Source organism: Balaenoptera physalus, assembly GCF_965194825.1.
Source record: "Balaenoptera physalus genome assembly, contig: SUPER_7_unloc_5, whole genome shotgun sequence".
Lineage (NCBI taxonomy): Eukaryota > Metazoa > Chordata > Mammalia > Artiodactyla > Balaenopteridae > Balaenoptera > Balaenoptera physalus.
Window position 1 is genome coordinate 2,935 of NW_028126530.1, and position 21,165 is coordinate 24,099.

A 21,165-nucleotide genomic window follows, 5' to 3' on the forward strand; every position below is an offset into this window, starting at 1 on the left:
TGTCTTGCAGTCAGAGGGCACTGGAGCAAGCTTCCTGAGGCCCTGTTACAGAGAGCATCACCTATTCAGGCTAACACGTGCGTGGGATAAGCTGCATCCTAGAGCAGGCGGCACAGTCTCCTCTGATCCAGGCAGCTGGAGGATAGTTAAGGGGCAAAACAATTTCCCCCACAGATGGGACTTGGTTCATCCCAGTCAGTGCTTCTCACAATCTAGCTTGTACTGGAATCCCCTGCTCATCTTGTTAAAATGCAGATTCTATTCAATAGGTTGGGGTGGGGGCTGAGATTCCATATTTGTATCAAGATCCCGGGTGATGCTGCTGGTCCGTAGGTTACATGTTGAGTAGCAGGACTCATAGCAATCTAGGTCCTTTAATTCATAGAGAAAAAAGGAAGGCGAGGAGTAGAAAGATAAGATGTATAAGAAGAGGAAAGCTGAGAAATAGAAAAGAAAGCAAAAGGTCATGGAGAGAGAGTGAAAGAGACAGAGAGAGAGACAAAGAACAGGAAATTTGATAATATGGCCCTCCCAGCATCCCTCCCTTCTAAGTGCCCCCATTAGGGTGGACATCAAGTCTTTACATGGCCCCACCCCCCAATCCAGGGGCTTCGGTGCTAAGTGTAGGGTGGCCTGGGAGCCGTCCTGATCAGATCAGCTCTTCACAGGTGGTGAGATCTGAGACTCCCCTCAGCCAGAGCCAAGTAAGTCCGAGCATTTCCTCAGATTTTTGAACCAATATAGGAAAATGAATGCCAGAAGCTAATCCACAGAAGGCACAGGGCAGGGCTGCCTCTTAGTTACAGCCATGCCAGAGACCCAGCTAAATCCTCCCCTTCTCCGTGTGGTCGGATTCCCAAATTACCTAGACTGATTCAAGTTGATTTTCTAGAATTTGTAACAATACAGATAGAAGAGGGATATAGGGAAAAATGGAGAGAGAAGAGAGAAATAAGGAGAAAAGTATTTAATGATAGGTGAAAAAAATACATAAGGAAAGAATAGAAGGATAGAGGAGACGAGGGAGAAATAGTAAGGAGATGAGAATGAAGACAAAGTATTGATAAAATAGAAGAAAAAACACCCAGGAATTGCAGGAGGAAAGGTCCCCATGGCCAATAGGGACCCAGTGGTCCCTGGGCCAGATAAGCCTCAACAGAGGACACCATTGCAGTGGACACCATTAGGCACGGTCTCCCGAGAGGAGAGGTGGGTATTGGCCTGGCTCTCATTGAGTCAGCCCATTGCTCCCAAACAACTGGAACGGGGAGGGAGAAGAGACAGAGTCAGGGCAGGCAGGTGGTCTGGGAAGGACAAGGCTTGCTATAGGGTCCCAAGAAGACCAAATAGGTGTCCAGGAGGGTGGTGATGGAGCTGCCCCAACACCCCTCTAGAATACTGCCAGCGCTCTAGGCTGCCCACTCACAGATCTCTCCTGCCCACCAGGGATGCTCACAGACCCAGACTCAGAGCAGGACAGTGGTTGGCGCCCACACCTCTCCCCAGCCTTGTCCAGAGGCCCCCAGGGAGCTCAGAGCTCACATTAGCTTGCAGGTAAGAATCCTGGTTCGCAAGGGCTGCCCCACAAAATTCTTGTAATGAATCTAAGAGTCACAGTAGATTGATGTAGGTGTTGGCTGACATATTCTCAGGGAAACAGTAGAAAATAAACATTAGTGAGCTTTGTCAGTGATCACTGATCTGCTGCACTGCTCACTGCAATGCTGTTCTATGATCCTCAGCGTCCTAAGACTCTGGCCACTTCCTGATTTAGTTGGGCTGAAGTTGCAAACTCATCTTCTAAGTCCTATGGACGTTTAGCACCAAGCTTGGTCAAGCCACCTGGTTTACTAAATGACCGATATAAACCATGATTGTTCACATCGTATAGGAAATGCACCCCTTCTAAACTTGTTCAAACAGTGATACTTCTTCCACTACATTTCAAGTGAGGACATTTACTCTGCACATCAAAAGAGTTTGTATGTCCTGAGATGTAGTGCATCCCTTGGTGAGAGATGGTGATGCCTTTTCTGTCATGTTAGATACATGCCTATATTTCCATTTAAATAAAACCGTTTTGGAATGTATTTCACAGATCTGAGTATTTGTTTAATTTTTTTGGTTATTTTCACATAGAAATCCAGTTCAGCCATGGAAGCAGTCACTCATTAAGAAAAAATATTAAAGTGGAACATATCACCAGTGAAGAACATAATTTCTTTTTTTAAGAAAGTCAATTTGGATAACTAACCTTCAGTAACTGGACCTGCAGTCCTCAAATCTTTTAGTCAAAGACTTTGTGGCCAGCCATGTCTCAATTTTATAATTTTGAGAATTTAGAGAGGTATACATTGCATTTCACATATTAATTAATATTCCATGGCAGACATGTGGCAAAGCATATGGACAACTTGCCCAAAGTAACATAAGTAAAGACCTTTTGTCTTATTATCATCTCATGTCCATTTTCAGTAAGCAGTTAGGATAGACCTTTTTCTCAGAGTTTTCGGAATTTGGAAAGAGTTAACATGTATTAGCGGACAGAGTTAGCACAGACAGCAGATAGACCCAGAAGAACAAGAAAAGTCACTTCAAAAAATTATGACAGGGAGAACATCCACAAAACTTTTAAGGCCAGAGAAGGAGTGCTTGATTTGGACTTTCTTATAAAAGTAGAAGGAGGCTTCCTGAGAAGAAAGCCAATACACAGTCTTTCTTGCTGGGGGTCAAGGTTACATCAGCGAGACCACAAGCTGGGGACACTGCTGTGGGTGAGAGCTACACTAGTGATGGCGGAGCAGCAGCCTCTCGGGGGGACACCTGTGACACACCAACTGCGAGCAGGTGCTCAGATACTCCTGCAACATGACTTCATATGACTCTGGAAAACATCTTCAGATCCAATGAGAAATGTGTTTGCTAGGAAAGGATACCAAATGCAGAAAAAAAAAAAAATCAGAGATGTATAAATACAGTGGGGTGGGCAGAAAGGCCTCAAAGATGTCCAGGCCCTAAAGAAAGGAACTGTGAATATGTTACTTTGCATGGCAAAAGGGACTCTGCAGATGGGATTATGGTTAGGAAGACTGTCCTGGATTACCCAAGTCGATCCAGTCTAACCACATGAGCCCTTAAAGTAGAGGACTTTCTCCAGCTAGAAGAAGAGGAAATCAGAGAGGTGCAGCAGAAGGAGAACAAGAACAAAGAGCAATTTAAAGATGAAAGGGACTTGACCCCCTGCTGCAAGAACAGGCCACACAGAAAGCATAAGGGATGTGGGAAACCTCTAGGAGCAAAGACCAGCCCCCAGCTGGCAACCTACAGGAGATCAGTGTCTCAGTCCTACACACACAAGGAAGTGAGTGAGTGTGTACGCAGAAGCATCAGGAGGGCAGTCCTGACTGCTGCCCTCTGAAAGGCATGCTTGCAAGGCTGGCCCATTCCCAAGACTCTAATGATAAAGGTGGCTTACTGTGCCTAATGTTTGTTCAAACAGTATGGTTCATACTCAATACCTGCCTTCCTTCTGGGAGTCTGGGATTTTGTTACATGCAAGGCAGAGGGTGCCTACATGACCAGCCCCCAGGACATGAGGTCACCTGGTTGGTAATATTCCATGTGGGTTTCTATAACTCACTGCTGGGGGATTAAGCTAGTCCCATATGACTTCCCTGGGAGAGGACTGTAGAAACCTGGGCCTGATTTCCTCTGGGCTTCACCCCAAGCACCCTCTTCCTTTGCTCATTTTGCTCTGTGTCCTTTCACTGTGCTAAATCATAGCTGTATGACTACACACTGGTCCTGTGAATCCTCCCCGCAAATCATGGAACCTGGGGAAGGTTCTGGGAATCTCCAGACAACTTGAAGGACAAGTCTTCCCCAGAGCCTCCAGGAAAAATGCCTTAAGCAGAGAACTCAGCCAGGTCTACTGTACTTTAGACCTACAGAACTATGACATAATAACTCTGTCTTGTATTAGGTCACTAAATCCATGAAAATTTGTTAAAGCAGTGATAGGAAATTAAGTAAATGGCACCATGAATAAACATATTACTTTCACTAATGAAGAGTATAATATCTCAAGGACATTTTTTAAAATCTTAAATTCATTCTCAAGTTAACATCAGCAATTCATATCTAAAACAACCACGTGAAGAAGGGGTAGAAGCTCTGGTAAGGTGTATGGTTGATTTTTAAGAGCAGCTGACATTTTGTGAGAGGTCTGGAAATCAGCCAAACCAGCCCAATCTTTTTAAAGAAACTGTGAGTATAATGTCAGAATCATCAACTAGTGTGATTTACTGCTGTCAATGCCAGTTGTGTATAGTCGGGCCCAGATTAGGAGATGAATTCACTTAACCCACGGTGGTGCACGCAGAAGATGTGAGGATGAGCCCTTTTCCTAAAGGAGCTCAAAATGTAAGAGAGGAGAAACACCTCCACTGGAGCTTCAAGGATCACTAAGTGGAGACCAAGGGCTACAGAGAAGCACAGCGCAGGGAGCTAAGGAAGGCATCCTGCAAGAACGTAGATTCCACTCATTCGTTTTAATTCAGCAAACATTTACCAACGTGCTCGGCCCCAGGCACCATGAAGTGCTGGGGACACAGGGAGGGATGCAAGCTCAGCAGGAGTGTAAGGCAGGCCACTTTACCCATGTTTATTGTGTGATAGGATGGATAGGATTGAGGGGTCCACTTCTGCCCTCACCTGCATGATCTAGGATTAATAATGCCACTATATTCTTGACCCTACTTCCCCAAGGGTGCCTGACCTTTAAAGAAATCAGCAGAGGGTGATGCTTACATTTGATTCCTCTCCAACCTGCTTAACTAAAAACAAGAATTGTTAGAGTTGCTCAATCAAATGGGATTGGAGCGGGGCGAAAATATGAACCTTAATTAATACAATGAAGAATAAGTAGGCATTAACTATTAGTTAACTAATTTTGAAAAATAATATTTAATTTTGAACAAAAGTTCTCTATGTAAGTAGATGTTTCATGAAGCTTTAACTTACTTAAGCAATATTGACCTTAACCCTGCTTTGGACTTGGTGTTCTTAGAATAAGCACAACATTAATATCTGCTTCAGATCATACACATGGCAACTACTTGTTTGGAAACCTTAGGTCAGCCAGCCCTAAAAACACTCACATATCCCCTCCCACTTTGTTCTTTTATCTAGTATTAGACAACTAACTAGTTTTTCTTGATTCAATTTGCATCAACATTTATTGACTAACTATTAAAAGCTCCAGGGATAAGAAATTAAGTAGACCACAATCTATTAAGTTATAATAAGTTACAGAGTTCTAAGGAAATTCAAATGAGGGCAGTTTGTTACACAAAGAATATTATCATTTTGTTGCCTGTTAGTTTTATAGATAAGCTATGTGCTACGACATAACGGCTTTTTAGCTGACAATTTTCTTCTTACCCTGACAATTAAGAAAAAAAATTTTTTAAGGATACAACATTCTTAGCCTAAATTAAATGGAAGATACACTGTGTATTTTTTATTGTGGTAAGATATACATAACAAAAAGTTTAGCATTTTAGCCACTTTTATGTGTACAGTTCTGGACATTAACATTCACATTGTTGTGCAAACATCACCAACTTCCATCTCAAGAACTTTTTCATCTTCTCAAACTGAAACTTTGTCTCCATTAAAACACTTACAGTCCATTACTCCCTTCCCCTGGCTCTTGGCAACCATCTAAATTATATTTTTAATAAGAAGAAAAAAGTAATTTCTTCTCCACCTGATGAATCTTCTTCAGGCCACACCCCATCAGCCAATTGCAAACCTGCTGCAGACCTTTACAACACTCTACTTTTAGAGCTTCTCATTCAGAGCAGACTGTGATTTAAAGATATGAAATGCTAAATATAGAATAAATTACATAAATTTTAATATTCAAAAAGTAAAGCAAACAAAATTTAATTCTTCAAAACGAAGCATGGATATGTAATCAGAAGTAGAAACTATGTCACTGATGTAAAATAGTTATGACTGCAAAGAATACTAGGGATCTATTGTCCATAAATTACAAGGGGCCACATGGTGCCTAAGGTCCTGTTGGAGCAGGAACTCAACATATCCCTCAACAAGTCCTCCACAGAGAGACTCTCCATTACATCTATTTTTACATGTTCAGGGTCTTTCAGAAATTTCAGTTTATCAGAGGGCACAGAGAAAATGAATTTGCTTTATTTAAAAATGCTGAGGCAATATAAACTATTGTGTTTGTTATAAAACAAAAATAAAATCAGTCGTATGTGACTTATTTATTCCTTAGACTTCACACTATTTAAAGGAATAATGGGAAGACATTTTCAATATTTCGCTACATTATAAAATTGTTTTACTTATTTCATAAATTAGCCACGGACGGTGTATTCTGGAACGTCACATGTGGCTTACATTCAGTGGAAACATTTTCAAGTAACTTAGGAGGCTCTGGTTCTATACTTGATCTGAGAGATGGGCAGCAACATGCAGTAACTGGCATAATTCATACTCCGACAGACTGCTTTTCAATAAAGCACATACCCAGATGCTTTCCTCTCGTCGATATTGCTTCCAGTTCCTCCCGCCATCGCCGAACATCAGGAGGTAGCTGGCCACCCAGTCGGAGCTCCCGTATCCTCCCTGGGTGGCCACAGCTGTGACCTCCATTCTTTCTCCAAGGTCAATCTGCAGCCACTGGTATTTATTTGACACAAGGGGAGACCAGCCACCAGCTCCTTTTTGTGGGAATAAAAATAAGAAAACTGGTAAAGACAGAGAAATCTTTGAAATCTATATTAACCTGTAAGAATGGGGTCATAAATAAGATTTATGAAAATCATAGTTTCAAATTCTGCATTATATAATGCCTCAGAACTATACAAACACACTCACATACACACACACAAACACAAAATAAAAACACAGGTTAAATGTAAATGGATGAAGCCTATATTAATTGTTTTGTTTCTTAGTTCATAACCCCTGACTCTCTGGTATTGGGGTGTCCCGCTAAGTGAAATTGCTTAATGTAATAGGTGGACAACTAAACACCATGCCATTACATCAGTGCTTGGAACTAGTGTCGTTACTGGCTTCAATGCATGACTTGCCATTTGTTGGACATAAACAAAGGGCAAACTTTCCTTTGTTGGAAAATAACAAACTTTCCTTTGTTGGAAAATAAAGCTAGAAAACCTTAATTGTGGATTCCCAGCATGAGGAAGTACCATGTTGAATGTTGGGATAACAAAGATGGCTATGGCATAGCCCTACACTCATGGTGCTTACAGACTCATAGGAGAAGCAGACAGACATTTCAAAGAACAATTTGAAATGCAATATGGGAGGGGTGGAGGTGAAAGTGATTTCTGTGCAGGGAGGGAGAGTTCTAAAAAGGCAGCAAGGAGGGTGAGCGAGAACTCAGAGGAAGTGAATGAGGAGGAGTTTCTCAGGTATTCAAGACAATAGGCGCAGAGTGGAAATTACTGTGCTTTGTTTTCTCCAGTGCCTGTGAGACACCAAAGAATTAGGGATACCTGTGAATGTATTATTGATATATTTTGTTCTTCTAGTTTAACAGAAACATGAGTTTTGAATTTGGATTTAGATGTCATATTAAATTTTGTGAATTTAAATTATTATGCAATATAAAAATTGGGAAACAGGTTTGAAATGCATTCTGGAACTGATATTTTGCTAATTATCCATGTCTAGAAAACACAGTGTCATGTAAACAGTCCTTAACACAAAAAATCTAGCTTTAAAAAAAATTTTCCCCATTGTCCTGACATCTAATTTGAGGCTCTCATAATAAGGTCTGACACTTTAGACAACATTTATTATCTTTTTTATTAGGGGCTATTATTAACATCCATGTCCTGTTTACAAAAGCTGTCACGACCAAGTACATGTCAGGAGGTGTGTGACATGGTTACAAGACAGCTCAAAGGAAAATGGAAGTGGAGCGCTTACATCAGGGTGTGGAGGTGAAACGAGCAAGTGGGCACATCTGTTGCTTCACTATGTCCTCCACTAATGGCACTACGTGTATAACCCTTAGCAAAATTTAAAGCTTACAAATTCTTTAAAACTCAAATTCTTTCTAAGATTTCCTCATTTCCTGCAATCTTTATTCCAAAATTCCAAAATTTCCTCTCAACCACAAGCACAATGTCTTTTCCTTTGATCCACATCTTAAACATGCCACAACTCTGGCTGTTCTGTAATGCATTATTAAACTTTTTATTTTGAAATAATTTCAGATTTACAAACGAGTTTCAAAGATGGGATAGGGAGTTCCTGTCTACTTTTTATTCAGTGTGTCCTAATGTTAATATCTGACATCACCATGGTATTTTGATCAAAACTAAGCTATTAACACTGGTACAATGGTAACAAAACGACAAACTTTATTTTGATGTCTCCAGTTTTTCCACTAACTAACTCCCTTTTTCTGTTCCAGAACCCCACATTGCATTTAGTCACCTTGTCTCCTTAGTGTCTTCCAACCTGTGATAGTGTTCAGTCTTCCTTTGTCTTTAATAACAAGATTGATCACCACCCAACACCTCCCTGCTACTTCTACTGATTTGTGCAAAGGTCCCATCTAATGTTTGATGAATGATAAGTCCTTCTGGGTTCTAGCTGAGGGTTAACTAACAGTCCCAAGTAACATTACTCTGCAACTGCCTGTAATTTTATAATAATTGCCAAAAGAAGTCAGAAATTAGGTGTTGGCTTTTAGCTGATCATTTTAACTTAAAGGTTCTACATTTGAAGTTTTATATGAATCAGTTTCAATCTCTGCGAAACTGCTAAATGTCCTGTATTCTTAGTATCAAGGTTGTAAAGAATGTACTGAAGATACTTCTTCTTTTTGCATTTCACAATCTTTCTCTGTCATCTTTCATCTCTCTTGAAGCGGGAAGTATCATCAACACGGGCACCACATGTACAGAAACGCAACAGAGTAAAAAGCGTCAGCGTGCTTCCAGCATCTGCCCTGGGACCAGCCTCTCCCACAGATGCAGCCACATCTCTGTCGACCACTCTTCACCATCTGCAGGTAATCAACCTTGAACATTTCATATTCCTTACCTGTGGTCAGAAGGTGCTACTGGTATGCAAATTAAGCTATCTGATTAAGTAGGGACTCTGATAAAGTAATGAAACTGCAGAATTCCCTGTGCTGCAAAGCAATTCATTTCAGGTGGGTAACACAGCCACGGCGTTATCCCCAGACCCCTGTAGGGTGATGATGTTGAATTACTGTGCATTTGCCCATGCACGCAGTCCACCGGGGTAGATGCCCTTTTTTCTAATGACTGGAAAAAGTGGGAAATGCACAAACATAACCTGAGGACTGTTAGGGAGCCCCGAACAGTTTTACTGACGGGTAAGGGAGATCACTGTTCTGTAATGGAAAACAAAACAAAATGCACTGAAACAACATTAAAGTGGGTACGCTTGAGCACAGCCGCCCCACCAGCTCTTAGCTGCAGAGCAGTGGTTCTGAAACTGATCAGCCTGCATTATTCAATGTTGCAAATCTTCAGTAAATTCCCCCTGGGAACCAACACCCCCTGAAACAGAGCCCAGGGATTTGCAATTACTGTTTTGGAGTCACCAGTGCTGAACCCACAAGAAAGGCACTTGCCCTCCCACCCAGCTCTTCCCCTGACCACACCACAGACTGTCTTTTTCCATTGTCACCGTCCTGTCTCCTGCCTCAGCCCCTTAGTTGAATGAAGTGTCACAATTGATACAAAGGAAAACATGTCCAGAGGGTCTGACTTGCACAGAACAAGGTTCCACAGCTTAGGACACTGAACACAAAACATCCCTCCCAGCAAAGTGTGATAGGTATGCTTTAGGGCTGCAATGAGAATTCAACGAGAAGCTGTGTTAGAGCATCTAGCACAATACTTTCTCTCCCATACACGATCGCAAGACGGGAGACAGTCATGGTGAAAGAGGGGTGACATCCAGAGTGTGGGGCATTGCAGTCTTTTCATTACTGAATGGCCCGTTACCTGCCACTTTATACTAGATAAAGGAGAGAAAATGAGGAAAGCCAAAACTTGTCACAAGCATGTGATGTGTTCAGGGCCCTGCCAGATGCTCTAAGTGCTACCTCACAACTCCTCCATGCACCCGGCAAGTGGGACGGGTGTTACAGTCTCTGCTTTGCAGACAAGCAAAAAACAATCATTTTAGGTTGGGGTGAGGGTATTTTATGAAAGCTTAGCTCCCTTTTCATTCTCTACCCCTTCTAAGAACATATCCCTGCGATTTGTCAGTTATTCAGTATTGTTTGCTCATCAATACCAGACTGTCTTTTATAGTGATACACTGGCAGATATATTGGAAGGTTTCTGTCTCTAGTTATGCCTGCGTGATTGTTTCCCCACCTTTCGTTGGCTCAGACACAGGCAGTGACTTGTGTCTTTGGGGAGAGGAAAGGCTGAACAGGAAACTCTCAGCTAGGGCCTTAATTATTCTGGTCACTGATCAAGATGAAAATGACCCCTGCCCCTGGTGGCCACGGGGCATGCACTGTCATAATGAGTGTCAGCTTTGTGCAGAGGGGGAAATTACCCAGAGGTGGGAATTACCCAGAGGTGAAAAGGAGAATAGCTCATGCCTTCTTCAAGTTGGAACAAGGTCCAGAGCAGAAAGATACCGAAGGGAGCAAAGTCAAGTGGGATAATCTGGAGTGAACAGACTAACCTATCTCCAGGGCATCTAAATGTCAAGCAAGTAAATGGCTACATTGAAATTGTAACCAAGGGAAGTTTCCCTCCAAGATCTTCATTACATTGTCTCAAATGGGAGCTCATCAAGCTCTGTGTATTTCTTTCCTCACTTAAATGCATCTTAATTCACAGAAAACTCATTCCAGATTCCAGGCGGGGCTGGGTGAGTGGGGGGAGGGTGAGATAAGCAGGAGTAACAGATGTTCCCAGGAAAAAGGGGCCATAGGGCGGCAGGCCCTGGGGATGCTCCCTGACCATCCCACTCAGAGATCTCTGGGATTTATATATTGGTGTTTTTGTCACAACCCTGCCTACATTGCTGAGGGAAATTTAAGCATTTGCTCCAGCTCTGATTTCTTAAGGAGCAATTCCAACTCTCTACATATACCATTTCTGGCTATCAGGATGTAAAAAATGCAGAAATCCTCCCTCTGGACCTGTCTAGGTAAACTCTGACTCCTTTTCTGCTGTGCTTCCTGCAGTCTGCTAGCAGCCTGAGCAGGAGACAACAGGTAGTTTTCCAAAAAGTGCATCCATAATGAAAAAAATCACACAGAGCTGCCTAATTGTAAAACAGATTCCTGTACTAAATGCAGACATACCCTATAATGGTTTTGTAAACAGACAATTTAAAATTAAATAAAAAATAAGTGTATACTTGTTAATTTGTGATTCAAATTAAATGCCAGTGATATTAAAGAAAAAAAGCACAGTGTGACTGTTCACACGTGACTCCCTTAAGTTCTGTGTGCAGTGTCCCGAGGGACAACTTTCAATGCCCTTGGCAATTAACGTTCATCCCTGCAGCTCTTTCTGCATAAAATAAACAAAAATCCATTGCTACTGTTTGTTTTGTTTTGCTTCTTTCATAGACACTCCTGACCAAGTTTTAAAGAAACACACAGTAGAGAGGCATTCAGATCTGAGTTGATCTCAGTCTTTGCAGTTCTTATGTGTTTGAAGTTCTGTATTGACAAGACTATAAGATGATTTTGCTAATTTCTCACCTTAGAAATAAAATACGAATTGCCCAGCAAGCCTATAAACCATCCGAACATGTACTAAATACCTCATTCATGACTGAATAAAATGTATGACCAAGTTTATTTGTGCATCTCCCGTGAAATCTTCATGTTTAGGAGAGATGCAGCTCTGAGATCTGGTCTAATTCTATAAAAGCATCATTGTGCATCTTTCAGAGGCCTCCTGAGTTATTCAGAACAGATATGATTCCAGATCATTCTTGAGGCCACTCAGAATAGCTGCATCTCCCTCTGATATGTAGAGAACAGTGGGGAATCCAGGATGCCCAGAAGGGCAGGAGGCCAGGCTTTCTGCTCCAAGGCCCCCACCACTTCCCAGGGACACACCGTTACTCTTCTTAAGGCAAGAGCTCCTTTTTCTTTTTAATTAAATTCAGTGTAGGATCATGTCAGGAAATGCAAGGGTGAGATGCTTAGAAATAAAACCATGAGTACTAAATTATCCATCCATACTTGACTGCTCAGTTAGCCAGAAGCCTTTGGAAAAAAAGTCCATTGATGGTAAAACTTACATTTTCTTTAGTGATGTTATGGAGCTGAATTCATTACAATTTGTAAGCACACTGTGGAAGCCTTGGATAAAAAGAGATATGTACAGACGAGCTGCTATACAAAATAGAGTAGTAAAATGAGAATGCAAAAAGGATGAAGTCTAAGCATCACAAAATGTAAACGCTACTGACAAGGGTGCATTTTTCTGGGGTGTAGGCATTCATCCCCAGCAAAGTATGGCATTATTTTGTGTCCGAGAAAAGCCTGCTCCACTGGATTTCCTTGGAGGAAACACGGCAACAAGGGAAGAGTCTACTGCAAGGATCACAGGACAGAGAGAACAGGGAACCCCTGAAATACCATCTTCCAGTCAGCCCCTAGTCCAGAAGCTCCTCATTAATGTTCAGAGCAAAGGTGGGAGTAGCTGACCACAGGGTCAACTGAGATATTCCATTAGCCTTTGCCACTGGCTGTGGTCTTCCTGGACCAGTCTCTGTGCCACAAGTTAAACCAGAAGTTCAAGACTCCTGTGTGCTTTGATTTAACATAGGATCCATGTATCATCAGTGATCCCAGATGCCTCATGAAAGGTTGCTAATTGAACCTCACCCCTTTGGCAGGATTGAAGGTCACCTCACTTGGTATGTTTTTCATCAGTGACTCCAAACAAGAAAAGGGAATATCCCTACAAGAGGTAATGCAATTGCATTGGATGAGTAAAGCAATACGTGATGGGACAAAATATATCTCCATAGGGATGCCAATAATATTTATTAAAAGTGGAGGAAACAAAGACATCATGGTGTATGTCAAGGATACATACTGTTAAATAAATAACTTTCATGAACATTTCTGTATATTATACATGATATAAAAGTGAATTACTTTGGAAAAGAACAGAGTAGAATTTGCTAGACAACTATTTTTGAATTTGGATAGTGCTTAGAAGGGCTTCCACATATCTTTTGGGAAGTTGCCAAGTACGTCATAGGCAGTACTTACTTTTGGAAAAATACTATGGCAAAATTGTGGCCACCATAAGATACTTACTGGGCAGATAATAAACACAGACATAATTTTGCAAGGATAAACTGTTGTGTTTTTCATTCCTTTCTGGTAAATCCTGTTAGCCAGTGATCATTATCCCATGAAGCCCTAGAGAAGCCAGGGAGGGCAAAGACCAACTAAGAAAATAGGAAACAGGACGTGTGATGTCTCCCTCTTTGGCAGGAAGAAGAGATGGGAACCCAGAGGATCGTGGGAAAGAGAGGAAATGGAGGAAGGGTAAAAGGTGGTGGGAGGGTGATTCAGACACCTTGCTCAGGAACGAAGTCCCAGGGGGATCAGAAAAGTGAGAGGAATAAGCAAGCTGTGGAAAGGCTTTGTCTTGACTTCCATTTGGAATTTTGGGAGATCACCTTGTAGGGGGCTGTGTAGTCATTACTAATGGTTGCCAACTATTTCCCTTCTTCTACCTTCCAGGCACTTGGAGGATTGCGATTTCCACGCCCCGTGGTGGTTGGGTGGGGCTACGTGACCAGCTCTGGCCAACAAGCTCTGAGTGGAAGTGATAGGTTACTTCTGGACTAAACTGCCAGGACAAAACCATTTGACGATCTTTTTCCCCTTGGCATGGTGAACCAGACTGCCCACAGGCCATCAAAAGGGTGCACAGAAGTGAGATGAGAGTCTGACTGGATCTGAACAGAAGGTCAGCTTGGCAAAGGCAAATTAAACCTGTAACCAAGGCTGCTCAGGCTGGAAACCAAATGAGACTCATGGTCAGGCTTCAGGGAGGCAAGAAGTGACATCGCAAAGATCCCGGAAGGGACAATGACCTGTTCCCTGGGAACACGGTCTTACCAAGAGGTAAATCCGCCACAGGCTTCAGGAGCAGGTGCCAAGTAACCCTCAGCGTTAAAAGCAGACAAACTCCCTTCAGCAGATAGCAAGGAGCTGAGCCCCAACGTGAGAAGCCCCACCATCCAGCTGCATGAGGGCACCAGCCCTTCTGTAAACCCAAACACTGTCTTGGAAAGAAGCAGGAACAAAGAAATCTGAGCATCCCTGGAAGATGCTCACCCATTCAAAAGAGTCCACTGAATCCAAAGGAGACTGAGGATTGCCTTATTCTGGGGGTCGTGCTATAATTTGGGCTACTTGGTAGAGAGAGATGACAACATTGCCTCCCTGAAGGTTGTTGACAACGCTGAAAAACATGTTTGGTTTGTTCTGGTTTGTCTCATCTAGCATCTTAGGTTCTATGGAGGTAACCTGGAGACTCCAGACCTTGAAAAGGACCATGGGAAAACCTGAGCAGATGAGTTCTGTGTGACAACTGTACGGCAGGGTCTGCACGAACCCTGGGATTTGGGGGCTTCTCCTCTCACATGCTACCATCATGCTGTGATTGAATAAAGTTGCATGGTCACCAAGACAGTGCTCTGTGCTTTAGTACATGGGTGTATTTTACATGGATGCTATTACATTTGGCCTGTCCACTGCACTCAATACCCACAGCTGCATCTGCAGGATCATTTGTTAAGAAAAATCGGAAAAAGAATGTGTCTTGGCCCTAATAGGTCTAAAAACTTTTAGGAAGCACAGATAAACAAAATGAAAAATCTGACATCCAGAGGCAAAAATTCCCCCGTACATTCATATGCCCTTATAAAAATCTGGTTTGCAAGCCCTTTTATTGCCATCTGAATTGCTCAGACTAGTATTTGGGAATACTGACCAGTTCTACCAGGCACCTAGCCTGTGAATAAAAGATAGAAATACTGGAGAACTACGATTTTATGAAAAAATATGAGGGACAAGTTTATTATTATAAGATTTGCATCAAACATTTTTGATGTATTCAGTAATATTCTGATTTATATCAGGAGTTGATATACGTCTAGATATTTTAAATTATTATTCACTCTTTCCATTTTCTAACATTTCTTTGTAAAAAACAGTAAATTTTACATCATAGCTTATTTGGGATATTGCAGAGTCCAATTAATCAGACGTTCCAGGTTATAAGAAAATATTTAGTGTCTGATGGCCAGGCCTAAGCATTTTCTCCTAATCGAATCATGTGTATTTATTTCCTGCTAAAACCTGGAGTATTAACTTGTACTAGTAAATGTACTTCCTAAAGTGAGAAATAAATATCTTAACGCTGAGAATTGTTGCTAATATGCTCAGCCATTAATTGTATTGGGAGCATTAGACAAAATCTTTCCTGGCTCCACCAACACATAAGTCTGTTGTGAGGAAATATGATCAATGTCTCGGTACGGGAAAGGTGAAGAATTACAAAGAGAAAAGAAAACATCCAGTCAGTTCAGCTTGTCTCCATCTACTTTCTGCTTGCAGTACACAATATAGTAATCTGATATGCCATTTTTGATCAAGTTAAATTTAAAGCAGTCTCATTTGCGCTGTCAGTGATGAGTGGCTTGCCCCGTTAGAGGGCGTGATTTTCAGCATCTGGGCCATGAATGGAGTTGTCCCTCTTTCTGGGGATGACTGTTTATGCAAGCACTTTGGGGGAACAAAAAAGGAGAACAAAATGTGTGTACACTTCCCCCTAATCAATCTCAATCAGCTCTGGCCAGACCACTCATCTCACCACCATACCTGCGGTGACTAAAGAGAACACGTCACGTGGCTAAAAAGAACATGTTATCCGGAGTTGGAAAGCAGCATCTAAAATGCTAAAGCCAGTTTCATGAAGGGTCACCTACAGTAACAATAATTGTAAAAACAAAAGGTTATTTTCACATGCAAGATCTAGAATGAAAGTCCAACATGGTTTACTCTAAGGTAGTTTTTTTACTTTTGGTTTTGGTTTTTTAACTTTTGTTTTGAATAAACTTGGATAAACTGCATAAAGTTCCTTTAGGAGATTTTTGAGAAGAAAAAACTGAAGTCAATATTATAGCATGTTCTTATTTAGAATACACAGATTTCAGCAATCTTGATTTTACATGAGAAATATTAGGTCACTTGTAATTCTAGGAAATATCAATTTAATATTGATGGAAACAAATTCAGCTAATATGAATAGTCAAACTCAATTTGACTGTAAAAATGTAAAGCTTCAAGAACTTTACATTTTTATCTAATGGCATCAATTTTCTTGAATAGGTATATGAATACATGTACGTGTCTGTGTTTTACCCCTTAAAAAAAATCCATCAGTTCTGAAAATTTATACATTCAGGCATTTCCAGTAATTTGTGTTTCTCTGTATAAAAAGGTAAGGTGTATGACCTCAGAGAGGATACTTTGTTAAATGTATTATCTGGAACCCAATCCCAGACTTCAAAATGGGAATGCTAGAGGAACCAGACTAGAAATTTCAAAAGTAAACTCCAGGAGCACTTAGTCCAATGTTGAGTGATGATACTAGCCCATTACTATCTCTACAATAACCAACACTTCCATTAGGCAGCTCACAGAAAACACTGGCAAACAGGTAGTAACATGCTCAGGAATCATGGTTTTCAAAGATGCAAGGTCTGCATCTCTCTGCTTTGGCCCACCTGTCCCTAGAAACGCCTGGATCCCTCCTAACTTCTCTGCTCATTCCTCTTAATATCCTTCATAGACTTCTTTCTTCTATTTATTGCAAAGTCTTTTCTAAGAAATATTTTACTACTTTTCATAAATTAATAGAAAACAAAATAAATACATAAACTGCATAAGTAAAAAATATGTAAAAGAGAAAACATGAAATGTGCAATAAGTTCTAGTCAATTAATTAACATTTGTTATGTGTTGAATCAGTGAAGTACTTTAAAATCATCAAATGCCTTAAAGTTTGAATTATTTGGCTTTGGGGGGTTATACAGTGGGTCAAATTTATATATATGCACACATATACAATCAAAAATTATGTATAGACTATTCTCTTACTACCTTTATGTATCAGGTAGACGAACTGATCAGCTGCTATGTATAAAGTTCTTGGTGGAAGCTGTGATATTTGAGACATTTCTAATTCTTAATGAACATTCTAGAAGTGCAATGACTTATGGGCAAAATAAGAAACTAGGGGTGTAAGACAGACCACCTTCTTTAAAACTTCCAAATACCACAACACAGACCAAGGAAATTTTAACCATACAATCAGGGAGTCTAACATGATTTTCCTCACTAGATCATACACAAAATATTCCAAAAAGCTAAAACTACTATATATGAAGCATCATCGCCCTCATTATATTCATCCACATTTCATACTATCCACATTTTACATCATAATAATCTAAACTAAAGTGAACTAATATGTTCTCCAGCATTTACCAAGGCAAAGGAAATGTCCATAAAGACTCTGGGATGCTGGCTTTTAACAGAAAACACATATAGATAATCCTTCAGAAGGAATATTGATAAATTGTGCTGTCTAAAGCATGCTTTAGAAATGGGTCTGAAATCAGGTGGTAATATCTAGGGATATTTAGTGAAATGTACACTATATGCAATCAGAGTAGCAACAACCATTAAAAAAAAACCCTCATCAGTTGATTGCCACTCTTAAAATAATTAATTTAAATTTGCAAAGAGAGTAGTTTAAATATAAAAGATAAGCTTTGTACTTACCATTTTATAATGATGGCTTATAATATTCTGAGTTATTATTTTTTTCATTAAATATAATGGAAATAAGTTCATCTTAAGCTTCAGGATTTTCCCATCTAATGTTTATAAACTTCTCAGTGCCACCATATTGATAGCACTGGAGGCCTGAATCATAAAGATACTCTACACATGCAAATTAGAAACACAACACACAAGCCCCTCGGGCCTCTTTAAACTAATTAAATATGGCTTACTTAGTTTTTACAATTTTAGGGAAACCACTGGAAAGTTTAGATGTTAAGCTGATATTAGAATAACCACCAGACCTAAAATGGGTAATTTGATAACTGATCTCATTGAAATCTGGTTTCAATGAGAATATATTTTTACTGGGGTGCTAAAAATGATTATGAATGATGCTTTGAGGAGTAAATATCTGGCCACAAAATGCTTTTTCCTGGGAAAAGACCATGAAGGTGGACAATTAATGGACATGTCTTCCCATCCTGAGCTCATTGAATTTCTTCACCTGTGTTCTTACTCTTCCCTGCCAATCTATTTGATCACTTACTAGGTTCCCAAATTTGATCCTTAAGGACACAGTAAAGTTCAAGCTAGACTTTAACTCTGATCTTAGAAATGTCAAAGAAAGGGAGGAAAACACTCAATTCCTTAGTAGTATCTCCAGAATTTACAGCAGTGCGTTTACATGGGACACAGTTAATTTTAACTTTTACTTTCTGAATTAATCTTTCATTTAAAAAATCTATCCCTTAAAACAGTAGCAAAACAAAAGCAGAAATAGAGACACAGACGTAGAGAACAAATGTATGGATACCAAGGGGGAAAGGGGTGGGGTGGGAGGAATTAGGAGACTGGGATTGACATATATACATTATTGGTACTATGTATAAAATAGACAACTGATGGGAACATACTGTATAGCACAGGGAGCTCTACCTAAGGCACTGTGGTGACCTAAGTGGGAGGGAAGTCCAAAAGGGAGGGGAGATCTGTACGGGTGTGGCTGATTCATTTTGTTGTGCAGTGGAGGCTAACACCACATTGTCAAGCAACCCTACTCCAATAAAAGTTAATCAAAAAAAGTAGCAAAGCATTTGAATTTGAAGTGTATGTATTCACTTACTTAATCCACTGAATTAGTATTTGTGCAATAGAAGAGGTAATTCACTGGACAACATTCAAGTAGCAAAAATGGACCTTTCCAAAAAGTAAGTCATTAACTCCCTTCCCACTAATAGGAAGGGAATCTTTATTTTCAGTGGCAGCCTTCACCTGGTCTCCTCCCAGGCCAAGTCCTGGGAATGGAGTCATTTTCCCATGACATCCTTTGGCAGCCTCACATCTCGCAAACATCACGCGGTGGCCTGTTCAGTTTTCCCCAGTGGCTGCAGCACTGGCTCCTTCTTGTGTTGTTGTAGTTATTCATGACCAGCGCACTTGACTAGTCACCCTTCTGTCGCCGGTCCTAAAACTAAAAAGGGATGATAACCCCGGAAAAAATCTAGACTCCAATAATTCCCTTCTCATAAATCTTATTGATGATCATTTGCTGGCAATCAACAGGGAAGGAAGATATCAAAACAAACCAAAAAATGGATCATAAGCAAGAAGAAAGCTAGCAGAGGAATACTAGCAGATATGATGAACCTGCTGCTTTCTTCAGTTTCATTAAACTCAATATAATTAAGTTTTGACCTATAAGAAGGAATATGAACTAAAAATGAATATAATTCTCTCTGGGAAAGAATCAGCGTGGATTGACAAGAAGACAGCTGCAGACTCACCGTCTCTGCGATTAAGGCTTGCGAAGCCAGGGCCGTGGCTGCTGGACCGCTCTGAGGAGCTGCTGAAGGAAGCCCGGGGCAGGGCAGACGCCAGAGGAGCGTCACAGCTATCTGGGGGGAAACACCACGTGCGGGTTAATACACTGAGTAAAGCTTTCCTGTCCTCTCTTCCTCTCTTCTTCCTTCCCTTTTACTTTCCTTTCCTTCCTATTTCCCTGCCACCCTCCCTTCTCTTTTTCCTTAATTTCCTTTCTTTTTACTTAACAGGCTAGGAAAATGCTAGAGCCTGTGGCAAACATCAGTCTTGATCAGAGGTGTGTTAGTAAACATTGAACAACAGGCTCTTAAGGAAAATTAAAAACCCTGATTGGCAGCATTTGCCACTTTCCATGGTGTAAATACTCGTACCATGGCCAATTCAAAGCTATCAACGTGATGTCACTGACCAGGAAGTTGGAAAAAGAATCATTGTATAGTATTTTCACCACGCAGACACAAGGTATGTAAATCACCTCAAGAGCACTGATAACAGCAAGATGACATAAAATAAAGTAGGAAGTGGTGAGTTTTCAGAATGTATTACTTTTGTTTTAATATGATTTAATTAATTATGTTTATATAATTTAATTTTTAATAATGATTGTATTCTCATGCAAAATTCATGAAAAGTTAATGATTGGCTCTTGCTAGCTGCTAAAAATTGGTTCCAGCACGTCACTCCTAAATGGGAAAATATTAAAAGTATTTCCTTGAAAATCAGAAAGAACACATTCACAGACACCACTGTTTTTATTGAACATTGCACTGAAAGTCCTATCAGTACGTAAGAGAAAATTTAAAAATTAAAAGCACAAAATTGGATAAAAAAGAGCAACCGTTATCGTTTCCAGATGATACGATTATGGAGGTAGAAATTCTGAAAGTCATTGGCTAGCTTAACAATTCATTATACAAAAGCTGATAGTATTTCTAAACTTATCCATAGTTAGAAATTAAATAGAATAGCAAATACTAACAAAACATATAAAGTAGCTAAGAATGAATCTTACAGAATTTGCAGGACATTTATGGAGATTATTATAAAAATTGTATTGAAAGACATTAAAGAAAAACTACATAAATTCAGACTACAATGATCGCAAATAGGAAGACTACTTTTAAGGTACTGGTTTTCCCTAGCTTGATCTAAAGATTCATTAGAAGTTCAATCAAAGCTCAGGAGGGTTTTTCACAGAACTTGAAGCAGTGAACCACACAGCTCAGGGGTTCTTAACGTGTGGTACAAATATGATATACGGGGTCGGTTGAGATGAATAGAAAAAAATTACATCTTTATTTTCACTAACCTCTAGCTAAAATTTAGCATATTCTTCAGTCACAAATGTAGACAAACCAGACTATATTCACCAGTGCCCGTGCATATGTTACCAACATAAGTTATAGATATTTTAATAGCAATCGTTGTCACAG

The 21,165-nt window shown here is 40.4% G+C and overlaps 1 protein-coding gene across 1 annotated transcript in view; it reads right to left on the reverse strand.

The window, feature by feature from the left end:
- Window positions 1-6,561: 6,561 nt before the first annotated feature.
- The window catches only part of LOC309665304 (contactin-associated protein-like 3), a gene marked incomplete at its 3' end in the record, with an annotated part of 117,197 nt that continues 102,593 nt past the window's right edge, over window positions 6,562-21,165 (reverse strand). The window contains exons 4-5 of the mRNA XM_082478938.1: window positions 19,696-19,806; window positions 6,562-6,755 (exon numbers count right to left, since the gene is read on the reverse strand). Of these exons, the coding sequence (XP_082335064.1) occupies window positions 6,562-6,755; window positions 19,696-19,806 (305 nt within the window). The remainder of the gene's footprint in view (window positions 6,756-19,695; window positions 19,807-21,165) is intronic.